Source organism: Bubalus kerabau, chromosome 1 (genome assembly GCF_029407905.1).
Source record: "Bubalus kerabau isolate K-KA32 ecotype Philippines breed swamp buffalo chromosome 1, PCC_UOA_SB_1v2, whole genome shotgun sequence".
In the NCBI taxonomy this organism is placed as follows: Eukaryota; Metazoa; Chordata; class Mammalia; order Artiodactyla; family Bovidae; genus Bubalus; species Bubalus kerabau.
This window is the reverse complement of record NC_073624.1, coordinates 6537978-6565442: the sequence shown is the minus strand read 5'-3', so window position 1 is coordinate 6565442 and position 27465 is coordinate 6537978. Positions and strand designations below refer to the sequence as shown.

Below are 27465 nucleotides of genomic sequence, written 5' to 3'. Positions count from 1 at the left end.
TGCTTATTCAGCACCCAACTTGGCATATATGAAGCAAAAAGGAAACCCAGGGAACTCAATGCCAGTCATTCATTGGGTCCCCAGCCAGTCTCTTTTCTTTCCACCTTCCAGTCTTATGTTTTATGTAAAATATACAAGGTTGTATTTAGTGGAAAGGATAGAAATAAAATACTTGCATTCCATCCTCCCATAAATGAATGTAAAATGGTGCACCCACTGTGGAAATCAAAATGGTTGAGCCTTCAAAAAATTAAAAATCGAACTGCCACATGACCCAGCAATTCCGCTTCTGGGTATACACCCAAAGAGCTGAAAACAGTCTTGAAGAAATATTTGTACATTCATGTTCATAGCATTATTCACACTCGCTAAAACATGGAAGCAACCCAAGTGTCCAACAGATGGATAAGCAAAATATGGTACAGACACACAGCGGAGTATTATTTAGCCTTAAAAAGAAATGACACATGCTACAACATGGATGAACCTTGAGGACATTATGCTAAGTGAAAATCAATTCAGTTCAGTTGCTCAGTCGTGTCCGACTCTTTGCAACCCCATGAATAGCAGTACGCTAGGCTTCCCTGTCCATCACCAGCTCCCAGAGCTTGCTCAAACTCATGTCCATCGAGTTGGTGATGCCATCCAACCATCTCATCCTCTGTCATCCCCTTCTCCTCCTGCCTTCAATCTTTCCCAGTATCCAGGTCTTTTCCAATTTCCCATCAGGAGGCCAAAGTATTGGAGTTTCAGCTTCAGCATCAATCCTTCCAATGAATATTCAGGACTAATTTCCTTTAGGATGGACTGGTTGGATCTCCTTGCAGTCCAAGGGACTCTCAAGAGTCTTCTCCAACACCACAGTTCAAAAGCATCATTTCTTCAGTGCTCAGCTTTCTTTATAGTTCAAGTCTTACATCTATACATGACTACTGGAGAAACCATAGCTTTGACTAGATGGAACTTTGTTGGCAAAGTAATGTCTCTGCTTTTTAATATGCTGTCTGGATTTGTCATAGCTTTTCTTCCAAGGAGCAAGTGTCCTTTAAATTTCATAGCTGCAATCCAACCACCATCTGCAGTGACTATGGAGCCCAAGAAAATAGTCACAGAAAGACAAATATTGTATGAGTCCACCTATGCAAGTAGTTAAAATCATGAAGACAAAAAGCAGACTAGTAGTTGCCAGAGGCTTGGAGGGTGGAAGGAGAATGAGCTGGTGTTTAATGGAGACAGTTTCAGCTCCATAAGATGAAAAAGCTCTGGAGATGGATGGTAGTACAACTCTTGTGAATGTATTTAATACCACTGAGTTACACTTAAGACAGTTAACATGATAAACTTTATGTATATTTTATCACAAAATCAAAAAACCTACCAACTAATTTTTTTCTAGTACATAGTTGATCTAAGAGGTAAATTTTACCTGTAACTTCAAGGCAGCGACTCCCCTGCTCCCTATGAATAGACCTATGTTCGAGTTGACCATGCTTATACTCGTGAGGCACTTTAGGCCCAGGAGGTACTGAGTTTCTCTGCTAGGTCCTTCCCAGACATTCATGCTCATATTCTCTCAACTGTGAAGACCAAAATTCAAAGAGTCCTGTGAGGAACTGTCTGAAGGTCATAGCTGGTGAGCAGCAAAGCAGAGGCAAATCTCTTGTTTTCTGGTGCCAAATTCCAAGAAGCCCCTTAACATAATCTTTTAAGAAATGACAGCTCAAAAGTAGGAATAACAAACGTTTATTCAGAAATGGATAAGTAACACATAGTCTCCTCCATCCCTTAATGCCTCTTCCTCTCCTTTTGGAAGAAAAAAAAAGAGACAAGACGGGGAATGTAGGGGAGTGCGAGGTGGAGAGGGACACAAGGACTGGCCTACCACCTTCTCTTCTGTTTCCCACGATGACACCTGCCTGTAGAACGGGGGAAAAACAGACTCTACCCTGCAGTAGACCACACAGCCACCCAGAGGACAAGGTCCAGAGGGCCGGTGGGAGGATAAAGGCATACAGCCAGGGTAGTTACCTTCCCTACTGAACGCAGAGTCCAAGCAGTGATCTGTCTGTCTCCAGACCCGAGAAGCCAGCTCCTAGTGTCTTATGGACACTCTCTGGGGTCAAGAAGGGGAAAGTGTAGGAGGAATGTCTTCTAGCTGATGAAGAGAACTCAGTTTGCACCCATTCAAAGAGGGAGAAGAGAACAAAAGCAGCCTTCTTCAAAGTACTGCAAAGTGGACCACCATCAGGCACATTCCCTGGACTTCCCAAGCCTGGGCAACCTCAGAGCTGGAGGACTGAGCTGAGTTCACACCTGGGTCCTTGCTGCTTGATCTAACTCTGTGGAAATGTGAGTTTCCAGGTTTTTCTTCGCTGGACTGGCCCCAAGTAGGTCATGAAAGACTCTGTCTCAGGTCCCCCCTACACTTTCTAGGCTTGTGCCTTTTACACTATTTACTTACAGAATCTTGCTACCCAAGACTTGCCAGCTCTGCTAGGCTGGATTCCCTCTACAGTCCCAACAAACCAGCAAGAAACTGAGGATGAACACCCCTGGAATAATGCTGTTCTGGTGTATTCAGGGCTTCCCCTTTGGTTCTAGAGTTGTGCCCCCAATGCCTGGAAGCACGCTGAGGGGACAACCTGTCCACTTGCCTGGAAAGGCTGCTCCACTCTCTCAACTCCCTCCCCACTGCCCCCTGCTCCCCCCCCACCTCAGTCAAGGCAGGAAAATGCCCCTCTGGTCAGGATGGATGGATGGGTCACTCATAGTAGTGGAGACAGTGCCCTCTGGTGGCTGCTAAATATCTGCCACCTCTCAGCATCCCTGACTATTGCATGAACCTGAGGCCAGGAAAACACATCTTGGAGCAAGCCAACATCCTTATTCAAACAACCCCAAGGTCCTCAGTGTCACAGAACAGGAGGCAGACCCTTTGAAAACCCAACTAGCAGACAGCTGACATTTGCACCAAAACCAAGTGTGACGAGTGCTAGGCTGGGTGAGAAATGAGGGGCTAACAAGGCAGCCCCGCCCAGCAGTGACACTCAGAAGGCCAAGAGAGCTGGGCTGGGCCACTCGGCACAACTCAGGGAAGGGGAAATGTAAGCTTGAGCATTTATTCTGGGTTGACTGAGACAGTAGGGTCCCCCAAACCAAGAGCTAGGGTACACTCTTCCTGGCAGAGCAGTAGCCTCACCCTGCCCTTGCCACAGGGCTCTCTCCAGAAAGCACTGGTCTGGAGCCAACTGCGGGGAGAGGACAAGGAGCCCGCGACCTGATCCCCACCTAGGCCATCTCCACTGACCAGGAGAGTGAATGGCAGAGCTTTTGAGCTGATGTGGTTCCTATTAGGATGGCAGGGGCTTCCATTCCCTACTTTGTTTGAAAAGTTTTAGAAAGAGAAAGGGGAGTCAAACCCTCACCCTGAAGAAAGCAGTATCCTTCAAATAGCCCCTGCCCTGTATTCTATGGGGCCACAAGAAGGCCACTCAGAGAATTTAGGGCACCATTTCCAGATTTTAAAAAATCTATTTGGGGCTGAGTTTAGGGGGAAACACTCTGAACAACACAAGTCTACCCTGGTGATGAGGTGGAGAGAGAAGAAACGCACTACAGGAAATGTGAGCACACAGAAGAGCACAGGCAGAACACAACACAGAAAGGCGGCTGCCGTCCAGCGAGGAGGCTTTCTACCCCCATGACCCTTCCTGCACTCGGGGGCCCCCAGCCAACGGCCCATTGGTCACAACTTTTGTTTAAGGAAACAGAGCCACCCTCCTCTGCCCCCGCTTCTGGCTGTCTCGCTCCCCCGCTCAAAGTTTGATTTTGAATTCTGTGGGCTGTGTGGTCACAGAGGCCCCCGATGACTTGAAAAGCGCCTTCAGGATGGTGTCAGGATCCACTTCGGCTGGAGGGTTGGATGAGGGGGCAGAATTCACTCTGCGAGGCAGCTCACTCTCCTTTTTCACTGAGGGGCTATCACTCAGCCGTCTGTAGAGAGCAGAGAAGAGTCAAAATCCTAGTCAGGTTCCCCTTCAGTGGAGAAGGGTCCCACCATTAGCTGGAGATCTGTTATAAGCTAGGCACCAAACATAACGCTTTCCATACCCTTTTACCCTATTTCTTATAGCAAACCTACCATTCTTTAAATTTGCTAAGAAAGTCGAGATGCAGCCTGCTAAGATCTGGGTTTTTTTTTAAGTTTAAGCCTCAAGGATAGCCAAACACACATCAGCATATCACACATTTTGAGAAGCCCAGTAGATTTAACTGGGTCTAGCTCAGTGGTTCCCAAATCCACTAGGTCATAAAACCCACATTTTTCAGAATACAACTTAATCCTGGAACACAGTTTAAGAAACTCATCTAAATCACACAATTCAATATCCAGGGTTCAAACTGCAGTCTTTCTAAATTTCAAAGTCTATTACAGGCCTGCCCCGCATACCCATGTTGGCAAGCCTAATATTCTCCCTGGGTCTCTGTCTCCTCCTCAAAAGGACCTCCTTTTACATATCAATCTAGACATTTTCTGCATCTCAGGCTTCAAAAAGTCCTCAGTCCTGGGCCAGGCATGTACACTGGGTGTGTAACAAAATAAGGGGGAGCACCCAGCACAGTCCCTATCAGAGTCAATCATGAGGAGGGGGGTTTTCTGCTCATCTGAAGATGCACACCCAATCATGCAAACAGGGACACAACCAGCCTGCTCTCCACTTTCTAAATTATAAGGCAGGGAATGAAGTTAAGTTAGCCCCTGTGGGGTCAATCTCCTGTAGAAATGATATAACAACCCACTCTGTACAAATTTAAGCCTCCTAGTCGGCTGGCTGCTCTCAGAGCAGAGGAAATGGAATGGAGCTGTTATGCAAGCATTTCTCTCCTCAGAACAGAGAGATGATCATGCCCAGTAAGCAAGCAGAAAAGCCCCACATGGTCCCCAGCACCTCTGCCTTTGGAACTTACAACAGGATGGGCTGGTCTGAGGTGATAACGTTCCCATTCATGTGGAGGTTGCACTTCATTGGTTGCCCTGAAAAACCAAGAAAGAAATGCCATGAGCCCTCAGCTCCTCACATGGAAGGACAGGGACTGCCACTTTTGTTATCAGAAGTCAAAGCACCCACCGCTGGCAGCTCTGGCTTCACAGCTAAGGCTGGGGCTGTCAGGTGTCAGCAAAGCCCAGAGACTACGAGGGTTATGAGGTCCATGAAACTTCGGTAATGACAGTGTCAAGAAGCAAACTGGCAACAGACCCTGCTTCATGCAGGAGGAGATCAGAATCAAAGTAAGGGGGAAAGTACACACAGCATGAAACAACCCAGACTGGTTGCGAAGCGAGTAGAAAGGGGAAATGTTTATGGTACAAAATCAAGTGAAGAAGAATTTGAAAGCGTATGTTCAGATTTCTACTTTGTCCATGAAAGATTAACCTTACAAGTACCAGACTCCCACTTTGCATTTTATGTAGTAAGTATAACAATAACAGCACAAAAAAAGGGGAAAGTGGGAATAGAGCCTTATTGGAGTAACATTTCTAAATTTCACTGTGGCTACATTAATATTAACCTGAAATAGACTCTGATAACCTACAATATATACTATAAATCCTTGAGCAACTGTTAAGAAAAGAAAGTGACTCAAAAAATATAGTGGAAAAAATCATTAAAGGAACTAAAATGCTACACTAAAAAATACTTATATAATGCAAAAAAGGCCACATAAAATGTATGTAAATGGATTAAATAATACAATCAAAAGGCAAAGGCTGCGATAACCAACAAGGGATCTATTGCATAGTATAGCACAGGGAACTATTCTCAGTATTTTGTAATGACCTTTAAGGGATAAGAATCTGAAAAAGAAGATATATATAACTGAATCACTGTGCTGTATATGTGAAACTAACACAACATTGTAAATCAACCACACTTCAATTAAAAACAAAGCATCACTGCTTATTCTTAGTACACAGGAGGCCCTGGAGAGTTTAAAGCACTAGGTAGATGTCCACCCACTCGCCCCAGAGGAGGGCTTCCCCCGAAGGCCTGCTGTGAATGGCGAGGGGCATCGAGGTGAGAAGGCTGCTTTCTCTGACTTACCATCCAGACACCGGTTGTTGTACTTCTTATACGCGGTGATGGCATCGTCCTTCTTTACAAACACCACCTCTGCTACCCCAGGATGGACCAGCCGAGCACGCTTCAGGGCTCCACAAACACAAAAAAGCTCCTATGAAGAGCAAGAGGGCTTGGGTTGGGGAAGAATTTCAGGTGGTTGTTCTCCCTGCCTGCAATTCACACATTTCAGACAGGGCTCTGGGTTGACAGGTGGCTTCACTCTGATTGAACATGCCAAGCAGCCAAGATTTCAGGAAGGCTCCATGTCAGGTAGTATTCCTGGGACATCCAGAAGCCTCAACCTGGGGCCAGGTGAGGGGACAAGTTGTGCTGGGCTCATAAGCCTTGTGATCCCTATGACTTCAAGTCACCCCCAAAGTCCTCCTGCCTCAGTGCCCACTTCCTCAACAAGGGTAATAGTTATGGAATATGGTATTTCTGTCAAGAGTGCTGTGTCATGAAAATGGATGGACATGTAGGACTCCAGTGGATGTCCACATGGATGGACAAAGAGTGGTTAATATATCACCCAGGAATCAGTTAGAAACAAAATTCCGCAGTTCAATGCAGGGTAACCAATCATCCTGGTTGGCAAGATTGAGGGGTCTCAACTGAAACCATTTTCAAGGCAGTGCTTTGTACACGTGTCGTCATCATCCTTTACTCCCATCCCTCACTTCTCAGGTGAAGAGACTGAAGTCAGAGAGGGAACACAGTATGGACACAGACTGCAAAGGCTAACTAACAACCACACCATTTCTTCACCTGCAACTGCCTTCACAAGGTTGTAATGAGGACAAAGGGAAGATCTGTGAAAACATCGTTGAAAAGATTTGCAACAATAAAAGGGAAAATGGTACATATCAAAACCAAGACACAAAACTGAATACTAAGTGTGATCCTAATTTTATTATTATTGTTTTTAAAGATCTACTTTAGGCCATGCTGTGCAGTATGTGGGATCTTAGTTCTCCAAGCAGGGATTGAACCCAGGCCCCAGCAGTGAAAATGCCGAGTCCTAACCACTGGCCACCAGGGAATTCCTCTGGCTCTGGTTTACAGGCTATGAGGAAAAAGGGTTAACATATCTGGCCTGCCTGCTCTCCTTTGGAAGGCCTGCTTCCAAGGTTGACCCTTAGCTCGCGTTTGGGATCTTGGATTCTGGGAGGGCGCTCATCACCATAACTGGTAAGAGTGGCAACTTGCAACTAAATTGTGCCAACAATGTGCTTCACGCCAAACACTTGATTTCCTTCTGTATCTGGAATTTTGGTATGTGGCAGGCAGACAGTGCATATGTGATTAGTCCCTGAGAAAAACTCTGGGGACTGTGTCTCTAATGAGCTTCCCTGGTCTTTACAACTGACTGCTGGGGGAGTAAGTGCATCCTGTGTGACTCCCCTAGGAGAGGACTCCAGAAGTTTGAGTCTGCTATCCTCTAGCTTTTCCTCCACAAGTTGTCTCCCTCTGCTGATTTTGCTTTGCATCCTGTAATGCATCTCAGCCCGGACACAACTCTATGCTAAGTCCTGTGAGTCCTCTTAGACAATCAGCTAACCTGGGGGTGGTCTTGGGGACCCTTGGAACAGAAGTGGCTTGAGATCTGAAATTCTGGCAGGCCACAGTACTCACAACAATGTCCTCCTCGGTGACTCGAGGGTGCAGATTATTCACGGTCATCTTGGTGCCTTCCAAAGGGCTGAGGACAGGCTGCCACAGATAGAGGAACGTTACCAGAAGTTACCAGAGAACAGAACGTTACCAGACAACAGCTGTGCTCAAATGGCAGAACTCACTTCAGCAAACGACCAGGAAGGCCCAGAGGAAACCTCTATGGAGAGTTTCCTACCACAGCTGGGCCCCTCTAATCATGTCCCAGTCACCTTATGCTAAGGAATGGAACTTCTCATGTTTCCCAAATATTCCAGGCCCTTCCAGGCCTGAACCTCTGCACAGAATGCCACTCGTGTTTCAAGAACCATCCGGCTCAAATGGCACTTTCTCCTTAAAGCCTTCCTGTATCCCTGGTGGAATGAGAGGCTCTTTCATCGGTGCTCCTGGCAGCCCTGTGCTGTGGCAGACAGTGCTTCGTCTGCAGCTCTGTTTCCCTACTGGCTTGCCTGTGGGCTCTCTGAGGGCGGGGTCTACTGGATCTTGGTCTGCTCATTTGTAAGACAGAGGTGGCAACACCTACCTCCCAGAGGCACTATGAGGACCCAACGAGATGCACACTGCCCACCCAGCTCAGGCTAACTCTTGACTAGTGTGAACACTTCTCCTTCGCCTTCACCTCACCTCTGCAGGCGGCAGCTCTTTGGGGGGCTCCTCCTTGTTCACTAACGTCCGGGACATGTTGGTCAAGGCTTTTGTCCGAACAGAGGAGGAGAGAGCAGGAGCAGTGTACGCATCATTCTGAACCACTTTGGTGAGAGGAAGGGCCTTGGACATGGACAGCTTGGAACTGCTCACCCCGGCCTAAACAAAGAGGCAGACAGCAATCTGAGAAGCCAGGGACCCAGATACCCTAAGTGACTGACGACCCCCAATCTCAAGACCTCCTACCTCCCCAGTTCCATTACTGATCTAAAGCCAGAAAGATACCAGCTGCCAGGGAAGGGACAGGAGGAGAGAAAAGTAGACTGCACACGTGCTCACAGAAGCCACGTTCCAATGTAGGTAGCCCTTGGGAAGCATCCAGGCAGTTCCCGAACAGAAGCCGCAGCTCAGCCATACCATTTAGATTTGATAAAAACCTACAATCTGGAGTTAGAGTCCAAAAGCTTGGAGTCAAGTTCATTCCCAGATATGCTTCTATCACCATGGGCTGGCTGGGACTAGGAAGTCACTCTGAAGAAGGCCCAGACCCCCGCTTTTTGGTCCCTGTTCTAGTCATATAGAGGAACCACAAGCAGCTCACCTGTGCAGCTCCCAGATGGTCAGGTGCATGCTAGCAGAGTCAGCACGTGCAAATCAGCAGAAACCGTTCCCTCCCTCCCTCCCCTGCTACCCTTAACTGGGGAAGTGATCCTTTAGAAATATAAACCAGCGAAGTGCCTGGTTTTAATGTGTCTGGAGAAAAAAAAAATGCATGAGGCAGAAGCGGTTAGTGGTCTTGCTGACTGAGGACAGTGTCTACCAGGCATTGATTCATGGAGAAAGGAGGAATGCAGCGGCCAGAGAGACAGATGATGGAACAGAGTTAATTCACCAGCTTCTCCCAACCCAGGTGACTCAGTGTGGATCCCACACTTCTCAAGCTGTTTCCTGAGTTTCAAGAGCCAGCAGAGTGCATTGGTTAAAACATGGCCTGGGAGCCAGATTGCTGAGGCTTAAATCCTAGATCCACTACTTACAAGCTGAGCAGATTTATTTAACCTCTCTGTGTCTAACTCCTAGTCCATACAATAGGGGTCGTAACAGTACCCATCTCACAGGGTGGGGAGAGAGGGAACTCTTAAATAAGTTAATATAAACAGATTTTTCCAATTAGGGTTAGCCACTAACTGAGTTAGCTGACAGCCCCCCTGGTAACAGACACAAGCACTCTAATGACTAGAAAGGCTCAGCCCCTTTGTAACAAACTGGCATCATTCAGCTTCACATTTCAAAGTTAAGAGCTTCAAGGGTAACCAGGAAATTGGTCCACATATTCAGTGCAGTGACTAAAACTGAGTCTTTGGGTGCCTGAAGACCAAATAAAGGCATGGGTACCCATGTCTTTAGCGTGGGCACCCTCTCGCCTCCTATGTGTGATTTGGTTCCATGCACTGAGACAAGCAATGCAGCGCTCCCTGATGTTCCCAGATATACCGCTTTCTTTCCTTCTCTGCATGGCAGAACATCCATCAAACTTTCCCTCCACGCAGGCAGCACCTGGTGGAGCTTTCAGGAAAGGTTCAGTTTATTCTTGCTAACACATCAACCAATGGAATCCAGATTCAAGAATGGGGCCAGAGCTGATGACCACAGAAGGAAGGGAACCAGCAGAATGTCCTGCCCTAAAGGAAATAAAATGTGATTCTGTCCTGTGGGATCACTCACATTTCCCCTGAAGTCTCCAAACACAGCAATTGGGAACTAGAGCCTGCACTTCACTGTCTGTTGGATCTTGAACAAGTCCGCAGACATGCTAAGCCTCAGTATTTATAAAAACCAGGGGCTGGATTAGTTCCGGTTCTAATAATCTTAGGACCCAAATAAGGAAATATCTCTGAATTGAAAGATCCTACTCTCCACCACATCTCCCATGCACCTAATCAGACACACACAGAGTGTTAAGAAGAATGTAAGATGACATACCATGTGGTGGAGAAAGCTGCCTGAGGCTGCAAATTTCATCTGTTTAGTAGGAATGGGAGCTATAACATCGTCATCATCATCCAGGTCGTATAAATTCTGAAAATAAAAAAATACATGCTAATGTAGCATGCAGGCTCTCAGCAGACATTTGGAGTAAGGACAGCAGGGAGATGAGAGCTGGAGTAATTAAGCAAGGCGTAGGGAGAAGTATGTACACGTGGAGTGCCTGGGCAAACTGGCCTGGGTGACTGGGGCTCAGTTCTGGCAGGCTCCCTGCCCGTAAGAGCCAAATGAAAATGCTGTGAAATTTCAGGTACATCAGAAGTACCTTTCTACAAATGGGCAATATCTATTAAGGATCCCTAAAATGCCTGTTTATATCCTTTGGCTTAGAAAGTCTGTGCCGGGTAATCTAGTCTATAGAAATAAACTCAAACTGTAGAAAGAGCTTTATCCTCCAAGATGTTCACAGAAGGATGTCTAACAGTGAAAATTACAGGAAAATGGTTGAAGTCAACTAAATGTCTACTCAATGGATCAAGCAGTTGTTAAAATGTTTACAGTAAATGTGAACCACAGAAAAATGCTTGAATTATAAAGTGAAAACAGAACAATATGAAACTGGATAATAACATAATCACAACTACAGCTATGCATTAAATAAATAATAATCTCTCTCACATATACACACACACAAACAAGAAAAACACAGGAAGAATTCAGGGCAGAATTTCAACAGGGGCTCACTATGGAGAGCCATAGCATAAGAACTACCCCCATCCCCCCAATCTTTCTGTTTTGCTAATTTTCTATAGTAAGCACACACTACTTTTACTTTAAAAAAATAAAAAGATTTTCAACATGCCTCTCTGCTTCTATGCATTCAAGAAATTTCTTCTTAAAACTCATAAACTGCAAAGTGTCAACCTCCAACTCTTCAAATTGGAACCCTGGGCCAGGCCTCAGTTAATCCACTTGGAAGATCACATCAAAACACACACTTGTGTGCAGTCTCTCTCTCTCTCTCTCTCACACACACACACACACACACACACACTCCACCTGTTTGGCCTGGTGGTTATTGACGACATTGATCCTCATTCCAGCAGGATGAGCATGAATTGGTGCCATGGCCTTCTGCTGTGGAACCTAGAAACACCCAGTGGTCATAATTCATCCCACTTGGCCTATATGCGTTCTCTACAAGTAGGGGATAAATGAACTTTAATATGGTGGGCATTCAGTTTTGATCTGTAGTAAAAGGTCCTACAGACTGCCTCATTCGCAAAGCAGGAAAGCGACAGGAAGACTCATCATCCCAGAGATCATGTAACAATGCACCTGCAGGGCTCAATGAACCTGGCTTAATAAATGTTCACCGCTTCAGTAGTTCCTATTACCAAAGTTGCTATGAAGATTAAATGATACTGTTTCTATTCCCTTTGGGGCTGTGGCTCTGCAGGTGGCCAGGACTCTGCACTAAGAGCCAGGTCTGACAGGGCTTCTATCCTGATGCGTCCACTGACCAGATGTGTAACTGTGCACAAAGATTCACATCTTTGAGACTTAGATTCTCCTTTGATAAACTGTGGTAATAACTGGGATTGCATGAGGAATAAATATTCAGTGTCTGCACACAGCACTAGCTCAACTAGTCTGTCCTCTCCTCTCTTCCCTCTACCACTATTTCACCTGGAAAGTCACTTAATTTCTCTGGACAAATCCCCACCACCACCCCACCCATTTTCTTTTACACGAAACTGAGATGATATCTTGCCTCCACATATGGTTACTCTTCAAACAGTTGGGGGGACTGTCATTTTGCTTAAACACACCTGGTCTCTGCCTGATTCCACAGTTGTTACTGGTTTTGAGGAGTTTTTGGCAGGAGTCTCAACCTACCTGGATGGTTTTAGTGAGCTTCAGAGCAGGGGTCACTGTCCCGATGGGTGGGCTCATGAAGGCAGCAGGGGAATTCCGCTTCAGGCTGATTTTCTCCCGGGCATCAGCAACCTGGTGGGGCTTCTGGGGCACTGTGCTCTGCTGCTTGCGTGAGTTCAGCATCTCTCTGGCATCCTGCACTTTCCCTTTGATCCGGAACCGAGCATCTTTCTGCAAAAGCTTTTCCCGGGCATCCTTGACTCCCAGCTTGAGGCGGGCATCTGAGAGGCCAATTTTCTGCCGGGCATCAAACCTCTGCTGGAAGGTGGCTGTGCGTGCTGGCTGGCTAAGAAGGCTCTGTTGGATCCCAACACGCGATCGGACACCTCCCACTCCTGGTCTGGCATTGAGCCTGCAAATAAAAACTGCAGTATTAAGAAGATCTGGATGTCAACAGTAGCCTGTAGTAGTAGTAGAGTCGTGGTAATACTGGGAACAAAGGAGGTCCTGGAGAAACCAGAAAGCTGCTTCCTCTTAGAGCAAACAATTCAGTCTATACAGAGACTTCTTTCACAGTTTTATGCCTTTTAAATCTGCATGGTAAACAAAGGGAGGAGGGCCTGGTGGTTTCTATCATTAGGCAAGACTGCTTTGCACCCCAGACCAGGTGTTTTGAGACACTATCATGGATAATATAACCTCTAAACAATACCAAATGAAATAAGAATATTTCCCAGATATCGTAACCCCACACAGCGAAAGACTAACTTCAGTTTCCAAAATTCTTTCATTCCTTGTTCTCCATCAGCCCTCTCAACACCCTGTGAAGCAAGCAGTATTATGCCCATTTTACAGTGGAAGACACAGGCTTAGAGAGGTTCAATGATCAACAAAGGGCGCCCAGCTGGCCTATGACAGTCTCATGTCTCCAGGGCAGGTAGACACCCTCAATGGGCTGGGACCAAGAAAGTCAACACATGGGTCTGTCTCGGAGTCTGAGGTCTAATAAAAACATAAAGACTTGGAAGAAAAGAAAAATAACCACTGTCTGAACTGTTTCTATTCATAACACTGTGACTTCAAATGTGTAGGATTTTTCCACATGCCAACGAATTCTCCAACTCTTGAGATACAAACTCGGTGTGTGACAGCCCAATTTTGACACTACCTACCTAGAGCTGGCACAGACTCCACTGGTTAAAAGCTCAGTCCCACAAAACTGCCCTCATTTCAGAGAACAGTTTCAAGTCCTAGGCTTGCTGTTCATTTGACAAAGGTTATAAAATGGAGGGTTCACAGGACCCTCCCCTCAAGTTAAATAATTTGCTAGGGTAGCTCACAGGACTCTGGAAAACAATTTACTTATTATTATTACCAAATTATTACAAACGATACAACTCAAGAACAGCCAAATAGAAGAGATGTATAAGGCACTGTATGGAGAAAGGGTATGGTAACACCACCCTCCTGGCACATGGATGTGTTTATCAACCCAAAATTTCTTCAAACTCAACTGTATGAGGGTGTCTATGGAGGTTCTATTACCTAACATAATTGATCAAATCACTGGCCACAGATGATAATCGCTTAATCTCTAGATCCTCTTTTCTCCCTGGAGGTCCAGGGCAGAGAGTGGGGGTGGAGTTGCAAGTTTCAACAAGCTAAGCAGGCCTCCATCTTTCTGGAGGCCAGCCTCTGTCCTGAAGCAATCCAGGGGCCCACTGAGAGCTGCCTCATTAGAACAAAAGATGCTCCTAACACCCTTACCACTCAGGAAATTCCAAGGGTTTTAGAAACTGTATGCCAGGGACAAAGACCAAGTATATATTTATTACACTCTGACACAACAAGAACATCAAGTTCAGAAACTTAAAATTGGAAAGGAACAAAACTCCCTTAAACAAGCCCCATTCTCTTCTGGGGCTCCTTTGTTGGCTCTTCAATGACTTGAGAGTAAACAGAAGAGCCCTTCAAGTACAATCCTTAAAGTCCTCCAGGGGGTCTGCGGGCTTCTGCTTCACCCCACCTGCCCACACCACCACAAGCCTCCAGCCACACATACACTCCTCCTGTGGCAGGTGCCCTGCCTGGGGACACAGACTCCCACAGCAACATCTCCTTTTTGGGAAACCTTCTCTGATCCTTCCAAGACAGCCCTCCTTTGTGCCTATTATCACGACTGTTTGTGTTGTTCTTTTCTCTCCCCACCTTGGACTGGGAGGGAAGGGGCAGATGGGGATCACTCCTGTTTCAGAGCCCTGTGCTTTGTAAGTGTTGCTCAGACCTGGCTCAGTATCAGAAACATCTAAGGAGCTTCTTAAAAATACAGCTCTCTCTTTTAAAAAAAAAAAAAAGGCAAGGAAGAAAACAAAAAGATACAGCTCTCCAAACCCTACTCCAGAGCTACTGAGTCCAAAATTTGTGTAAAGGCTTGGGCATATGCATTTTTCACTCCACAGGTGATCCTGGAGGATAGCAGTGCTGAGAATCTCTGGCCTGGAGTTTAAGGCAAAACTGCTGAATAAACAAGTTCCTGCATTATGTCCCACATTACAGCCCAAGCCTCCCAGGAGGCATTCTTCATCACCGGCAAGCCTCTGGGTTCTCCTACTGCCTCGTGCTTCCTCAGCTGGAAGCTGGAGCGAGACTTTCTCAGCTCTTCTGCTAACAGCAGAAGCACACCCAAAGGTGAGTCTTCCTAGCACCAGTAAAAGAAAATCTGGACCTTCATCTTGTTATCCAAGCACAGCGGAAAAATACCTGCTGCCTCTAACAGGCCAGAGCCAGACCTAAGGCAGTGATGCACAGTACCATTTTACTTTGAAAATCGACAGATTAGGATTTAAGTACTTTCCAGTGGATTTACACAAAAAACAGGTGGGAGAGTGGAAGGGGTCATTTACAGAATCGATCAGATTAGGCTGAAGGTGGGTGGGACTGCTTGTGCATCCCTGCTCTATTTTCCCATGTAGTCTCTGGGAGACTGAGGTGCTAGAAAAAGCAAGGCCCAAAGGAATGAGGTGTTTAGGGAGACCAGTAAGCACCATCAGGGAGAGGGAAACAGCTGTGTGCAGCAGGAGCATCTATTCATCCCTGAACTGGGCTACCCTAGACTTTGTAGCCTGTGAAGCCATGGGAAATAGTGAGGCTATGCTCTGTGGTAAGCACAGAAAACTGTAGCTACAGAGGGGCCCTTGGTATTTATGGAGAAACTCTGTAACAAAGCCCTGTCCCCAGGACCAAATGGCAGGTAAGGCCTCCACTAAGGCTTGTTTGGTGTTTTTAAATGCTTTCAACTCCCTGTATCTGTTGATGATGCCCATCAAAGAAAAGCAACAGGTTTTCGGTTCAGACCAGGGTCTACTACTGAAAGTCTACTCATAAAACGTGGGGAAAAGATTTGGATCAACATTTACATGCACATCCAGATGAAACACGAGTTAGTGGAAAGCATGCCAGATGAACTTCCTCACTCGTCAAGCACTGGAACCCTCTGAAGGCAGTGGCCTTGGGTACCAAAAGGAGCACAGTGAGGAACAGGATGCCAAACTATGGGGTGGGGTGGAACAGATGGGACATACAGATCAACAAATAATCAGCATGCTCCCACTCTAGGAGAGGAAGGGCCAAGGTCTGTGGGCTATGGGCAGCCTTCCAAGATTTCTGGCAAGAGTAGTGTCAAAGGACATCCTCAGTTCAGTTCAGTCACTCAGTAGTGTCCAGCTCTTTGCGACCCCATGAATCGCAGCACGCCAGGCCTCCCTGTTCGTCACCAACTCCCGGAGTTCACTCAGACTCATGTCCATTGAGTCCTTGATGCCATCCAGCCATCTCATCCTCTGTCGTCCCCTTCTCCTCCTGCCCCCAATCCCTCCCAGCATCAGAGTCTTTTCCAATGAGTCAACTCTTCACATGAGGTGGCCAAAATACTGGAGTTTCAGCTTTAGCATCAGTCCTTCCAAAAAACACCCAGGACTGATCTCCTTTAGGATGGACTGGTTGGATCTCCTTGCAGACCAAGGGACTCTCAAGAGTCTTCTCCAACACCACAGCTCAAAAGCATCAATTCTTCGGCGCTCAGCTTTCTTCACAGTCCAACTCTCACATCCATACATGACCACTGGAAAAACCATAGCCTTGACTAGATGGACCTTTTCCAAATATGGAAAGGACCCCCAACAGCCCACAGCTTGCAGCTTCTTTGCTCTTGGAGCCCTCAAAACACTGGACAAATCTCCTATCAAAGCACTTACCATGCAGCATCACAATGATTTGTTTACAAGCCTGCATCTCCCACATGACTAAGAGCTTCTGAGGATAGATCCTCAGGTCCACCTTATAGGGGAGAAACCAAATCAAAGAGCACAGTCTTTCCAATAACAGATTTCAAGCTCCCCTCTTTCCTACTCCAAGCCTCAGGGGAGTTAAGATGGGAGAAAGGATGGCTGCCCTGGAAGGGCTTCTCCTAGAGAAGACTGCCTCTGCAAAGGCAGTCCTCAACCGTGCCCTAGGATCCTGGCCACCAATTGCTCTCCCAGCTGAGAGAGGGCACCCACAGAGCCATGGCACAGGGGCCCCTCTGGTCCTTACCCCAAAAGTGGACCGTGATGCCATCCAGCCATCACGGGTCTTGTTGAACTGCAGGCACTTCAGGAAAGGCCTTCTAGAAGAGAAAGCAGCTGGTCTCTGACTGAGTGGACATTACAAAGGGAACCAAGCTACATAAACACTGACAACGAAGGCATCACTGATGACCAGGTCCACCACACAGGAGGAGTCAGACACATCCACATACAAATGTGAGCAGGTCCTGAATGAAGATCTCCTATCTTCATCTGTCTTCTCTCATCACCAGGGTACCCCTACCACAGGCTCCTGATATTTATAACTATAGGAGGTGCGGTGACCTTATCATGTAATACACCATGATCTTCAGTTCAGTTCAGTTGCTCAGTCACGTCCCACTCTTTGCGACCCCATAGACTGCAGCACGCCAGGCCTTCCTGTCCATCATCAGCTCCTGGAGCTTGCTCAAACTCAGGTCCATCAAGTTGGTGATGCCATCCAACCATCTCATCTGTTGTCCCCTTCTCCTCCTGCCTTCAATCTTTCCCAGCATCAGGGTCTTTTTCAATGAGTCAGTTCTTTCCATCAGGTGGCCAAATGATCTTACCACACCATAAAACTGGGCAAATCTAGACCCCGTGGCATAAATTATGCTTTCAAAAAATCTAGTTACCCAATTTCACCATTCAATCAATTAAACATTACTGCCCCCCAAAAAAAAGAAACAAAGGAAAAGAAAAAGCTGTTGAAAGCAACATTTTGAATAAAGAAACAATGAGATTCTTGAAAACAAAATTCATATCCCTGGACAAAAAAAAAGGAAAGGGGCAGGTTCAAAGTTTTCTGGTTCATTCCAACTGGGTCTGAACAGTAAACCTTTGCAGTAGGAGAAGCAAGGGAGATTAGGTCTCTGCAACCTTAATTTACTCATATTCCTTAACAATTTCCCTTCTCTGATAAACTATAATGGCTGTTAGAAATGTCAGTACTGAGAATTCACAGGAGTTTGTGCTTGATAAGCAATGTCTACCATGACCAAATTAAGGGGCAACTGTCTACTACGGTTTATGAAAAGATTTTACAATGGACGCACTCTCAAATAATCGTTTTGAGCACTTAACTGCAGATCCATAAACTTTGCCTCACCTCCTTTAACCCTCACAACTCTGAGAATTAGATTATCCACATTTTATAGATGGGGAAACAAATTCAAGGACAGTAACTATTTCAAATCATAGAGCTATAATGTGATTTGAACTTCAAAAATAACAGAATGGGAAAGACTAGGGAATCTCTTCAAGAAAATCAGAGATACCAAAGGAACATTTCATGCAAAGATGAGCTCGATAAAGGACAGAAATGGTATGGACCTAACAGAAGCAGAAGATATTAAGAAGAGATGGCAAGAATACACAGAATAACTGTACAAAAAAGATCTTCACGACCCAGATAATCACGATGGTGTGATCACTGACCTAGAGCCAGACATCCTGGAATGTGAAGTCAAATGGGCCTTAGAAAGCATCACTAGGAACAAAGCTAGTGGAGGTGATGGAATTCCAGTTGAGCTATTCCAAATCCTGAAAGATGATGCTGTGAAAGTGCTGCACTCAATATGCCAGCAAATTTGGAAAACTCAGCAGTGGCCACAGGACTGGAAAAGGTCCGTTTTCATTCCAATCCCAAAGAAAGGCAATGCCAAAGAATGCTCAAACTACCGCACAATTGTACTCATCTCACACGCTAGTAAAGTAATGCTCAAAATTCTCCAAGCCAGGCTTCAGCAATACGTGAACCGTGAACTTCCTGATGTTCAAGCTGGTTTTAGAAAAGGCAGAGGAACCAGAGATCAAATTGCCAACATCCGCTGGATCATAGAAAAAGCAAAAGAGTTCCAGAAAAACATCTATTTCTGCTTTATTGACTATGCCAAAGCCTTTGACTGTGTGGATCACAATAAACTGTGGAAAATTCTGAAAGAGATGGGAATACCAGACCACCTGACCTGCCTCTTGAGAAATCTGTATGTAGGTCAGGAAGCAACAGTTTCAACTGGACATGGAACAACAGACTGGTTCCAAATAGGAAAAGGAGTTCGTCAAGGCTGTATATTGTCACCCTGTTTATTTAACTTATATGCAGAGTACATCATGAGAAACGCTGGGCTGGAAGAAACACAAACTGGAATCAAGATTGCCGGGAGAAATATCAATAACCTCAGATATGCAGATGACACCACCCTTATGGCAGAAAGTGAAGAGGAACTCAAAAGCCTCTTGATGAAAGTGAAAGTGGAGAGTGAAAAAGTTGGCTTAAAGCTCAACATTCAGAAAACGAAGATCATGGCATCCGGTCCCACCACTTCATGGGAAACAGATGGGGAAACAGTGGAAACAGTGTCAGACTTTATTTTTGGGGGCTCCAAAATCACTACAGATGGTGACTGCAGCCATGAAATTAAAAGACACTTACTCCTTGGAAGGAAAGTTATGACCAACCTAGATAGCATATTCAAAAGCAGAGACATTACTTTGCCAACAAAGGTTCGTCTAGTCAAGGCTATGGTTTTTCCTGTGGTCATGTATGGATGTGAGAGTTGGACTGTGAAGAAGGCTGAGCGCCGAAGAATTGATGCTTTTGAACTGTGGTGTTGGAGAAGTCCCTTGGACTGCAAGGAGATCCTACCAGTCCATTCTGAAGGAGATCAGCCCTGGGACTTCTTTGGAAGGAATGATGCTAAAGCTGAAACTCCAGTACTTTGGCCACCTCATGCGAAGAGTTGACTCATTGGAAAAGACTCTGATGCTGGGAGGGATTGGGGGCAGGAGGAGAAGGGGATGACAGAGGATGAGATGGCTGGATGGCATCACTGACTCGATGGACGTGAGTCTCAGTGAACTCCGGGAGTTGGTGATGGACAGGGAGGCCTGGCGTGCTGCAATTCATGGGGTCGCAAAGAGTTGGACATGACTGAGCGACTAATCTGATCTGATACCTAATTAAGGGTTTCTCTGGTGGCTCAGTTGGTAAAGAATCCACCTACAATGCAGGAGATGCTAATTTGATCCCTGGGTCCCCTGGAAAAGGAAATGGCAACCCACTCCAGTATTCTTGCCTGGGAAATCCAATGGACAGAGGAGCCTGGTGGGCTACAGTCCATGGAGTCCCAGGAATTGGACACAACTTAGCAACAAAACCACCACTACCACCACACCTAGTTAAAATACCAATAAATCAAGTATGGGTCAAAAACAACGAACAAGACTAGAAAAGTTAAGGAAGGGTGAATACTGTCCTCAAACTAAGAAAAAAAGTGAGAACACCAGTTACATCCAGGGACACAGTGCACCCTCTAGTGACCAGAGGGTGAACACACACACACTAAGGATGGTGGGCTCACCAGAGACCCATACACCATACTGCTTGTCTGGCAAGAAATGCCACCGTGATGGCCCATGCTGCTATTTTTATCTACTTGAACAGCACAAAAGGTAAATTTTCAGGAGGGAGGTGATACAGTGTGGATGTAGGAGCCTAAATAAGCTACTTTCCCTCAATTACATATATTCGGTTCCCTGGTTACATCACTTCTCAACTCCTTTCATGAGCAGCTTTAGGGGGGTTTCAGTGTTCAGGATTTTTCTAATCACTGCTCCTCTCCCTGCGTGAGAAGACAGCTATTCATCCCAGCAGGCAGCGGTACTGCTTATATGGCAGGCATTAGTCATCAGGAACTTTTCAAGTAAATGTTCCTGCTAGGAGCAGGTCTCTAAAACATTGAGCCAATTCTGTTCCCCTCCTGGCTCCAATAACTGCTAAGGACTCCCTAAAAAAAGTGCAACCCCTCAGTGGAACCCCCAGTCTGTCTCCCACAGACTGCAGCCTCCCTTCCCACTGCAGACTATCTGATGTTCCTGAACACATTCTGGGTTTTTGGCCTCAGTAAACATTTGGGAGGGAGAGAGAGGAGTGTTTTTACTGCCCTGCCTCATGATACCTGTAACAGTGCAACTGTGCACTGCTTCCAGGCGCTCACCAGGTACTCTACCAGGTCCTAGGAAGAGCAGTGTGGGCAAGAGAGCAGACACTTACTGGAGCCTAAGCCCTCTCCCCCAGCACCTCTCCTCCACTGGAGCCTGGCAGACACATGACCAGGGAAGGTCTGTCTGGGGCTAGGAATGCCTCACCCTCTTGGATCTGCCTGTGGAGGGGACAGTGGCCCCTGGCTCTGGACAGATGTCCAGTCCAAAGGATTTGGAGGGACCCTGAATTGTTCAAAGTGGATTTTAATCCATGGGGTCTCTGGGTTAGAATGTGTGTGTTGAGGTCATCTTAGAAAATCGAGTTTAGTTCTAACAATTACTGAGGGTTAATTCTGAACTATGTGCTTTAGAGACACAAAGAGAAACAAGACAGGATCCCCTTATCTTTGTGCCGATGTTTCATTTTAAATTATAATTCTTCCCTTCCAAGCTAATGTAACAACTCATTTCCCTCCTCTTTGTTTTAGGTCTAATTTCTTTTACCTTATTTCAATAGGAAACCAGCAGAGAGTATGGGAGCAGAGCCCAGGTCTCAACTGGAAAATTCCCTAACCTCCTCCCCCCACAGCTCCAAGGATTCTCCACATTTGTATCTAGCTCAGAGCCACTCACCTCCAGCACACTCTAGGCCCAACTTCCCCACTAAGACTGCCGGTCACCATCTACCTGCATGGAAGCAGTGACAGCTATCCTCTGACGGTTGAACTAAGCAAACCAAAGAGGAGGGTGACTTGACTAACCAATTACATCCAAAGGAAGAAACTGACAAGAGAGGCAGGCCCACACTGCAGCTGGTGCCCAGTGCTACCCTGAGGAGACTCATCTATGGGTCTTGAACAACTGAAACCACTAGAGACATGCTGTGTTGGGGGAAGGACAGCACCTCACCACAGCCTGGATGAAGTATCATAAAATAATTCCCCACTTTCTTGAATCTCATATTAATCAAAGAACTTTCTGATGATTAATTGAGGGCCAAATAATAATGATGGTAATGACACCTTTCTTGACTTACACAGTACAATGAACACAAAACAGAATAGCTGTTCTGAAGAACAAAGCACATTCCACGACTTTTGAGAAGGGGTTATTTACACTTGCAGAGGCTCAGTCCTTTGCTATTTCCTTTAAGAAAAGAAGTTTTCTGAGATAGTCATAGGCTCTTCCTAAATTATTAAGCACAAAGTTGTCTCTGTGACATCCCTATACTACACCAAGGTGCCAGTAAAGAGATTTCTTCTAAGAAGCAAGTAGAACAGCATTTATTTATTGTAGGAAATACCATCTTTTCAGACCTTTCACAGTTCTTGACAAGAACCCTAACCCCCTCACCCCCGATCTAGTTTTTCTCTGTTGGCTGTGCAAGCAAAATGGAGTTTCCAGTAGGTTTAATCCAAACCCAGCATGTGGTCCAGTTTCTTTCACACTGTCTCTTTGCCTGCATTTCCCCCAATTCAATTTTTACCAAATAGCAACACAATATTCTCACACTGAAGACTGGATATTACTTCTTTCCTTAAAAGCCTTCATTAACAATAATGATGAGAGCTAACATCTACTGGGCACTTAGTACCCACTAGATGCTTTCTGAGGTAATTTAGATACATTAATTCACTTAGTCCTGACAATACCCAGTAAATATCACCCATGTTTTACAGATAAAAAAGAGAGGCATGGCATGGTTAAGTAACTTTCATATGGCAAGTGGCATTGAAACTTGGCAGTCTGACTCTAGGACCCCAATGCTTACTTATTATGTCCCCTAAAGGAGGGATTTGGGCTTCTACTTCTTTAAAGCCATCTACTGAACACTTACTATCTGGTACAAAGTTTAAAACATACACTCTTACATCCTCATATTTAATCTTCTCAACCACCTACCTGGAACCATTATTACAAACGAGCAAACTGCCTAAATCAGAGGTCATCAGGACACAGAAGCACAGAACCCCACAATGGGGCCTGCCAAGGGACCAGGTCTGCCTGGCTGCAGTCTCTGCTCTTGTGGTGGATCCACACATCCTCCCTTCCCTGCAGTCCCATCCAAGGGCCAACACAAGACACTGCACACATCAACATCAACCGCAGGTACACACTGCCTGCAGTCGGGAACTAAGGGAGCGCCTGCAGGAAGCCCAGGTCCTGGGAAGCTGGCTCCCCCAGCAACTGTTCAGCAAACCTGTGAAACCTGGATGGGCTCAGACGTGACCAGAGGACCCAGTACCAATTCCCCGCCAGTTACTAGAGGGTAGACCTAAAAGAGGGCTTCCCAGGTGGCGCAGTGGTAAAGAACCTGCTGGCTGATGCAGAAGCCACAAGAAATGCGAGTTCGATCCCTGGGTGGGGAAGAACCCCTGGAGGAGGAAGTAGTAACACACTCCAATATTCTTGCCTGGAAAATCCCATGGACCAGAGGAGCCTGGCAGGCTACAGTCCTGTGGGGTCGCCAAGAATCGCACACGACTGAGCACACAACACAACCACAACAAGGATAGAGAAAATTAACGCTGCATGCCTATTATGAACCAGAAACCTCGTGAAGGGCTGGCTGGGGATGAGGCGGGGGCGGGAGCAGTTGTGGCGGATCTGTGTGTACAGGTTGAGGGTGAGGGATACTTTTCTTCATAATCCATCTTCCAGCCACCACACAGGCAGTATTAATAAACATCTGCCGAGTGAACGACTGCGGGAGAAAACAACATCCTTCTTTACAGCCTGGCTTCTCCACAAGGACATCTGAACTAATCTAACGTGTGCTAGAAAACCACTGGCCCAGGTTTCCCATCTCTTTCACACAGCTGAACTGGAGCCCCTATCGAGTCTGGAAACGACTACCAGTATTTTGAGGGTCCAGAGGGAGTTTGGGTCACGGAACGGCAAACCAGCTCCGCGACTCTTCACCCGACACAGAACAGGGGTTCTCCGCGAGTCATCAAGAAACGGCCGGCCTGCCGCCCCGTGCCGCCAGTCCGTCTCGCCCAAGCCTGAGGCCAACTCTGAGCGCGCCCGGCCCCGCTCTGAGCTCTCCTCGGCCGCGGGCAAATTCCACCTCAAGCCCCGCATTTGGAAAACATTAATAGCTGGCTGACAGGACCGCGCGCCGGCGGCAAAGCGCCCCCGAGAGCCTGAAACGCCTCACAAAGGGCCGCGAGTGTGAAGAGCGGGGAACCGGGCGCAGGACTGGGACATTTTAAATGTCTGACTTTGGGTCGCGGTTTCGGCAGGAACAGACCCGGAGAGTCTGAGCAAGTCCTTCCCCGAGAAACTCCAGGCGTCCTAACTCGCAGGCCGCGCTGAGACGTCGGCGCCGCGCCCGTCTCCTCAGAGGAGGAGGGGCTGCGCCGGGGAGACCCTCCGGACGCCAGGCCGGCCGCGGGGCAGCGAGTCCCGCCCGCGGCCGCAGCTCCGCCCCCGGCGGGCCGCTCGCACCAGCCCAGCAGGCCTGCCCCTTCCTCGGCGCCAGCCGCACCAGCCTCCTCCGGCCAGCCGGAGCGACGGCGCCCACAGCCAGTGGGCGGCCGGGTGACCCGGCCCGCGGCGGCGGCGGCGGCCGGGCCAATGAGGAGCGCGGCTGAGGGAGGGGGCGGGCGCAGACTGGCCCTCCGCGTCGCTCCCGGGCCGCTCCCCTCTCCGCCCCAAGCCCCGCTAGGACGAGGGCCCTGAAACCCGAAGGGAGAAAAGGCCACTCACCGCCCCTTCGCTGCAGCTCCTCGCTTTCGGATGAGCTCGTCCAGAGAGATGTCGGCCATCTTGCAGCGCCGAACGAGCCGAGAGCAGCTTAGGTTCCCTCAGCCTTCGAGCCCGCCCCTAAGGTCGCTGTGGAGCGACTAGCGGCTTCCGGCGTTCGGCGGATGAACTCTCGCGACAGTTCAGACTGAGAAAGGAACCGGAAGGGGCGGGGCTCTCCCCGTGAACCTTTGCGAGCCGGTTGCTTATCTGCATATTGTGGCCCTACCTTTCCCCCTCTCTCGCAACTAAAAAATAGTAAAATGAAAAGCGACATAAAACAATGAAATGAATAAGGCAACCTTCAACGAACAAAGTACGGGCTTTAACGTTCCACTTTTGTACTCACCGTATTGCTAATGAGAATGGGATTCATTACCTAGGAAGTAAGCCAGGTACGTCTTTATGCCTTAAACTTATGAGTAAGGAAAATAACGATTCGGGGTGACGCCCGAATCCTCACTGCTAATGTGAGACGAATTTTTGAGCGGGTAAAGGTTGCCCCTAAGGTGACCCGCCTACTTTGCGGGATGCCTGGGAGTTGCGATCTGCCCGTCCCCCTTATACTTTAAAAAGTAGACCGACTTAGGGTGTGTATGTACGAGGTTAAAGTAGAAAATAATCATTGATAGTATGATTGTTTCGGATTAAGTTTGCTGTGAACTATTTGTTGCTGTTTTTTAAAGAGTATGGTGTAAACGGGGAGTATTTTTAATGTTAGCTGTTTGTGTTTGAATGTGGCACACGGGTCAAGCAGTTCCCGCTGTCACGTGTCGTGTTTCCAGGCTGTATAATCTCCAAAGCCAGCCGTTTTTCTTTCCTGTGTATATGTGTGCTTGTGTTTTCCTGGTCTGTACGGTGAAAGTGGGGCATACAGCACAGGCTTTTTGCGATCTAAGTGTGCAACACGTGGAATCGCATTTTTGTTGAACCGCCTGCACTGACCCTGGCATGAGATGGGTAGTCAATCGTATCTGAGGAGTTAATGAAACCCGGGTTCCTTGTGGTTCAGATGGTAAAGAATCTGCGTATAATGCCGGAGACGCGGGTTCAGTCTCTGGGTTGGGAAGCTCCCCTGGAGGAGGGGGAGGGCATGGCAACCCACTCCAGTATTCTTGCCCGGAGAGTCCCAAGGACAGAGGAGCTGGTGGGCCTCAGTCCATGGAGTCGCCGAGTCGGACACGACTGAGACATTAACACACACAATCAATGGAAAATACAGGCAATGCCTTGAGCACAGTGCCAGGCACGGACTAAGTGCCCTATGAGTCACTACTGTTATTCTTTTCTAAGTCCCGCGAGTGGAGTTAGTTACTCTTGACAGAGCCGCACAACACAATAAAAAAAAATCCGGCGTCGGAAGGTCTGTGGAAAAACGAGCTGCTGAAGCCGGAGGGGGTCTGAGATTGGGCTCCAGACGGAGGGGGAAAATCCAGGTCGCCTCTGCACTGCCGAGACTGGGTGCCGGCCCCCTAAACTACCACTAGAGTAGGGTCCTTAACTGATACCATATCTGACAGTGAGCGGGATGGCCCTCCACCAGGAAGATTTCGTAACTCTGGGGTCGCACTTGGCGGCCCGGGCGGCGGGGATCCGGCCACGTGAAGGGTGCACGGGGTGGGGCGTCCCGCGGGCCTTCTACGCCCGAGACGTCCCGGGGCTGGAGGTGCGGGTTACGAATCTCTGGACATGGGTTTCACTCCGTTTCTTGTACGAACACACAGGACTTTTTGCCCGATGAGAACACACATGGATTGCCAGCAGTGCAGCTGCGCTGTAGCCAAAGGTACTGGGTTCTGCCTTCCTTGGAGACGAAGCAAGGATTGTGCCCGGGCCTGGGAGAACCGCACCGGGGAGGCAGAGCCCGGGAGGCGAGACTGCACCGGGCGGAGTGTGTCTGGGCACAGGCGGGTGCTTCCTCCGGGGCCTGTGCCCAGCACTGACATGCTGAAATGTGCATCACTTTATACATTCCTTTTTTTTTTTTTATGGCCCAACGGCATGTGAGATCTTTGTTCCCCGACCAGAGATGAAACTCTACCCGCTGCAGTGAAAGCACTAAGTCTTAACCTACTGGATCGCCCCCCCCCCCCTTTTTTTTTTTGCTTTTATAATATAGTTGGAGCTTTGCGTTGACTTCTTAAAAATTCTGTATGGGTAGGTGATATCTATCACCTGTGAATTCACTTCAGGAGAGTAAGTGAAAGTGAAGTCGCTCAGTCGTGTCCGACTCTTAGTGACCCCGTGGACTGTAGCCTACCAGGCTCCTCCGTCCATGAGATTCTCCAGGCAAGAATACTGGAGTGGGTTGCCCTTTCCTCTCCAGGGAATCTTCCCGACCCAGGGATCGAACCCGGGTCTCCTGCATTGGAGGCAGACCCTTTAACCTCTGAGCCACCTGAAGTGGAAGTTGCTGAGTCGGGTTGGACTCTTTGCAACCCCATGGACTGTAGCCCACCACTCTCCTCTGTCCATGGGATTCTCCAGGCAAGAACAGTGGAGTGAGTTGCCATGCCCTTCTCCAGGGGATCTTCTTGACCCAGGGATCAAACCCAGGTCTCCTGCATTGCAGGCAGATTCTTTACCTGGACCCTGAATGAAGGAACTCCCTTCTCTACCTGTAGCCTCCACAGGACAAGGTGACACCTGCCTCACCTTGGGGCACCCCACCCCCAACCCTGAAAACCACTCACTGCCCTCAGCCTCAGTCTCTCTGTGGGAGAGGGGGGCTACTAACTTCTTCCTACTTCTTTCAGGGTGTCCAGAGGAGCGTACAATGGAAAAGACTGGGGTCATATGGGGTTGTCTGAAGGTAGGACTGGGCACAC

At 47.6% G+C, this 27465-nt stretch overlaps 1 protein-coding gene, 1 long non-coding RNA gene and 1 other non-coding gene across 4 annotated transcripts in view; 2 read left to right on the top strand and 1 right to left on the bottom strand.

The window, feature by feature from the left end:
• Positions 1-1727: 1727 nt before the first annotated feature.
• Positions 1728-24790, bottom strand: POLDIP3 (DNA polymerase delta interacting protein 3). 2 transcript variants are annotated; one of them, XM_055566069.1, is made up of 9 exons: positions 24602-24790; positions 12324-12714; positions 11484-11570; positions 10422-10517; positions 8418-8597; positions 7755-7832; positions 6105-6234; positions 4969-5035; positions 1728-3993 (listed from the first exon to the last, which is right to left on the bottom strand). In XM_055566069.1, exons 1-9 carry the CDS (start codon positions 24658-24660, stop codon positions 3816-3818), a joined length of 1266 nt encoding a protein of 421 aa, XP_055422044.1. In that variant the 5' UTR covers positions 24661-24790; the 3' UTR covers positions 1728-3815. The 2 variants fall into 2 exon arrangements, with proteins under 2 accessions (XP_055422044.1, XP_055422054.1); XM_055566079.1 differs by lacking the exon at positions 11484-11570.
• A 28-nt stretch (positions 24791-24818) lies between these two features.
• LOC129641365 (uncharacterized) overlaps positions 24819-27465 on the top strand; it is a 3376-nt gene continuing 729 nt past the window's right edge. Inside the window, exons 1-2 of the long non-coding RNA XR_008709310.1 lie at positions 24819-25032; positions 27394-27449. This is a non-coding gene — a long non-coding RNA (uncharacterized LOC129641365). The remainder of the gene's footprint in view (positions 25033-27393; positions 27450-27465) is intronic.
• LOC129642435 (U12 minor spliceosomal RNA) lies at positions 25043-25192 on the top strand. Its single transcript, XR_008709710.1, has one exon. It is a non-coding gene; the product is annotated as a U12 minor spliceosomal RNA (small nuclear RNA).

Coding starts and splice junctions, on each gene's coding strand:
- POLDIP3 (XM_055566069.1), bottom strand. CDS start 24,660: ATGGCCGACATCTCTCTGGACGAGCTCATCCGAAAGCGAGGAGCTGCA. Junction 8,598..10,421: donor GCAGCTTTCTCCACCACATG/GTATGTCATCTT, acceptor CTCTTTGTTTAG/GCCGGGGTGAGCAGTTCCAA. Junction 5,036..6,104: donor CAACAACCGGTGTCTGGATG/GTAAGTCAGAGA, acceptor TTGGTTTTTCAG/GGCAACCAATGAAGTGCAAC.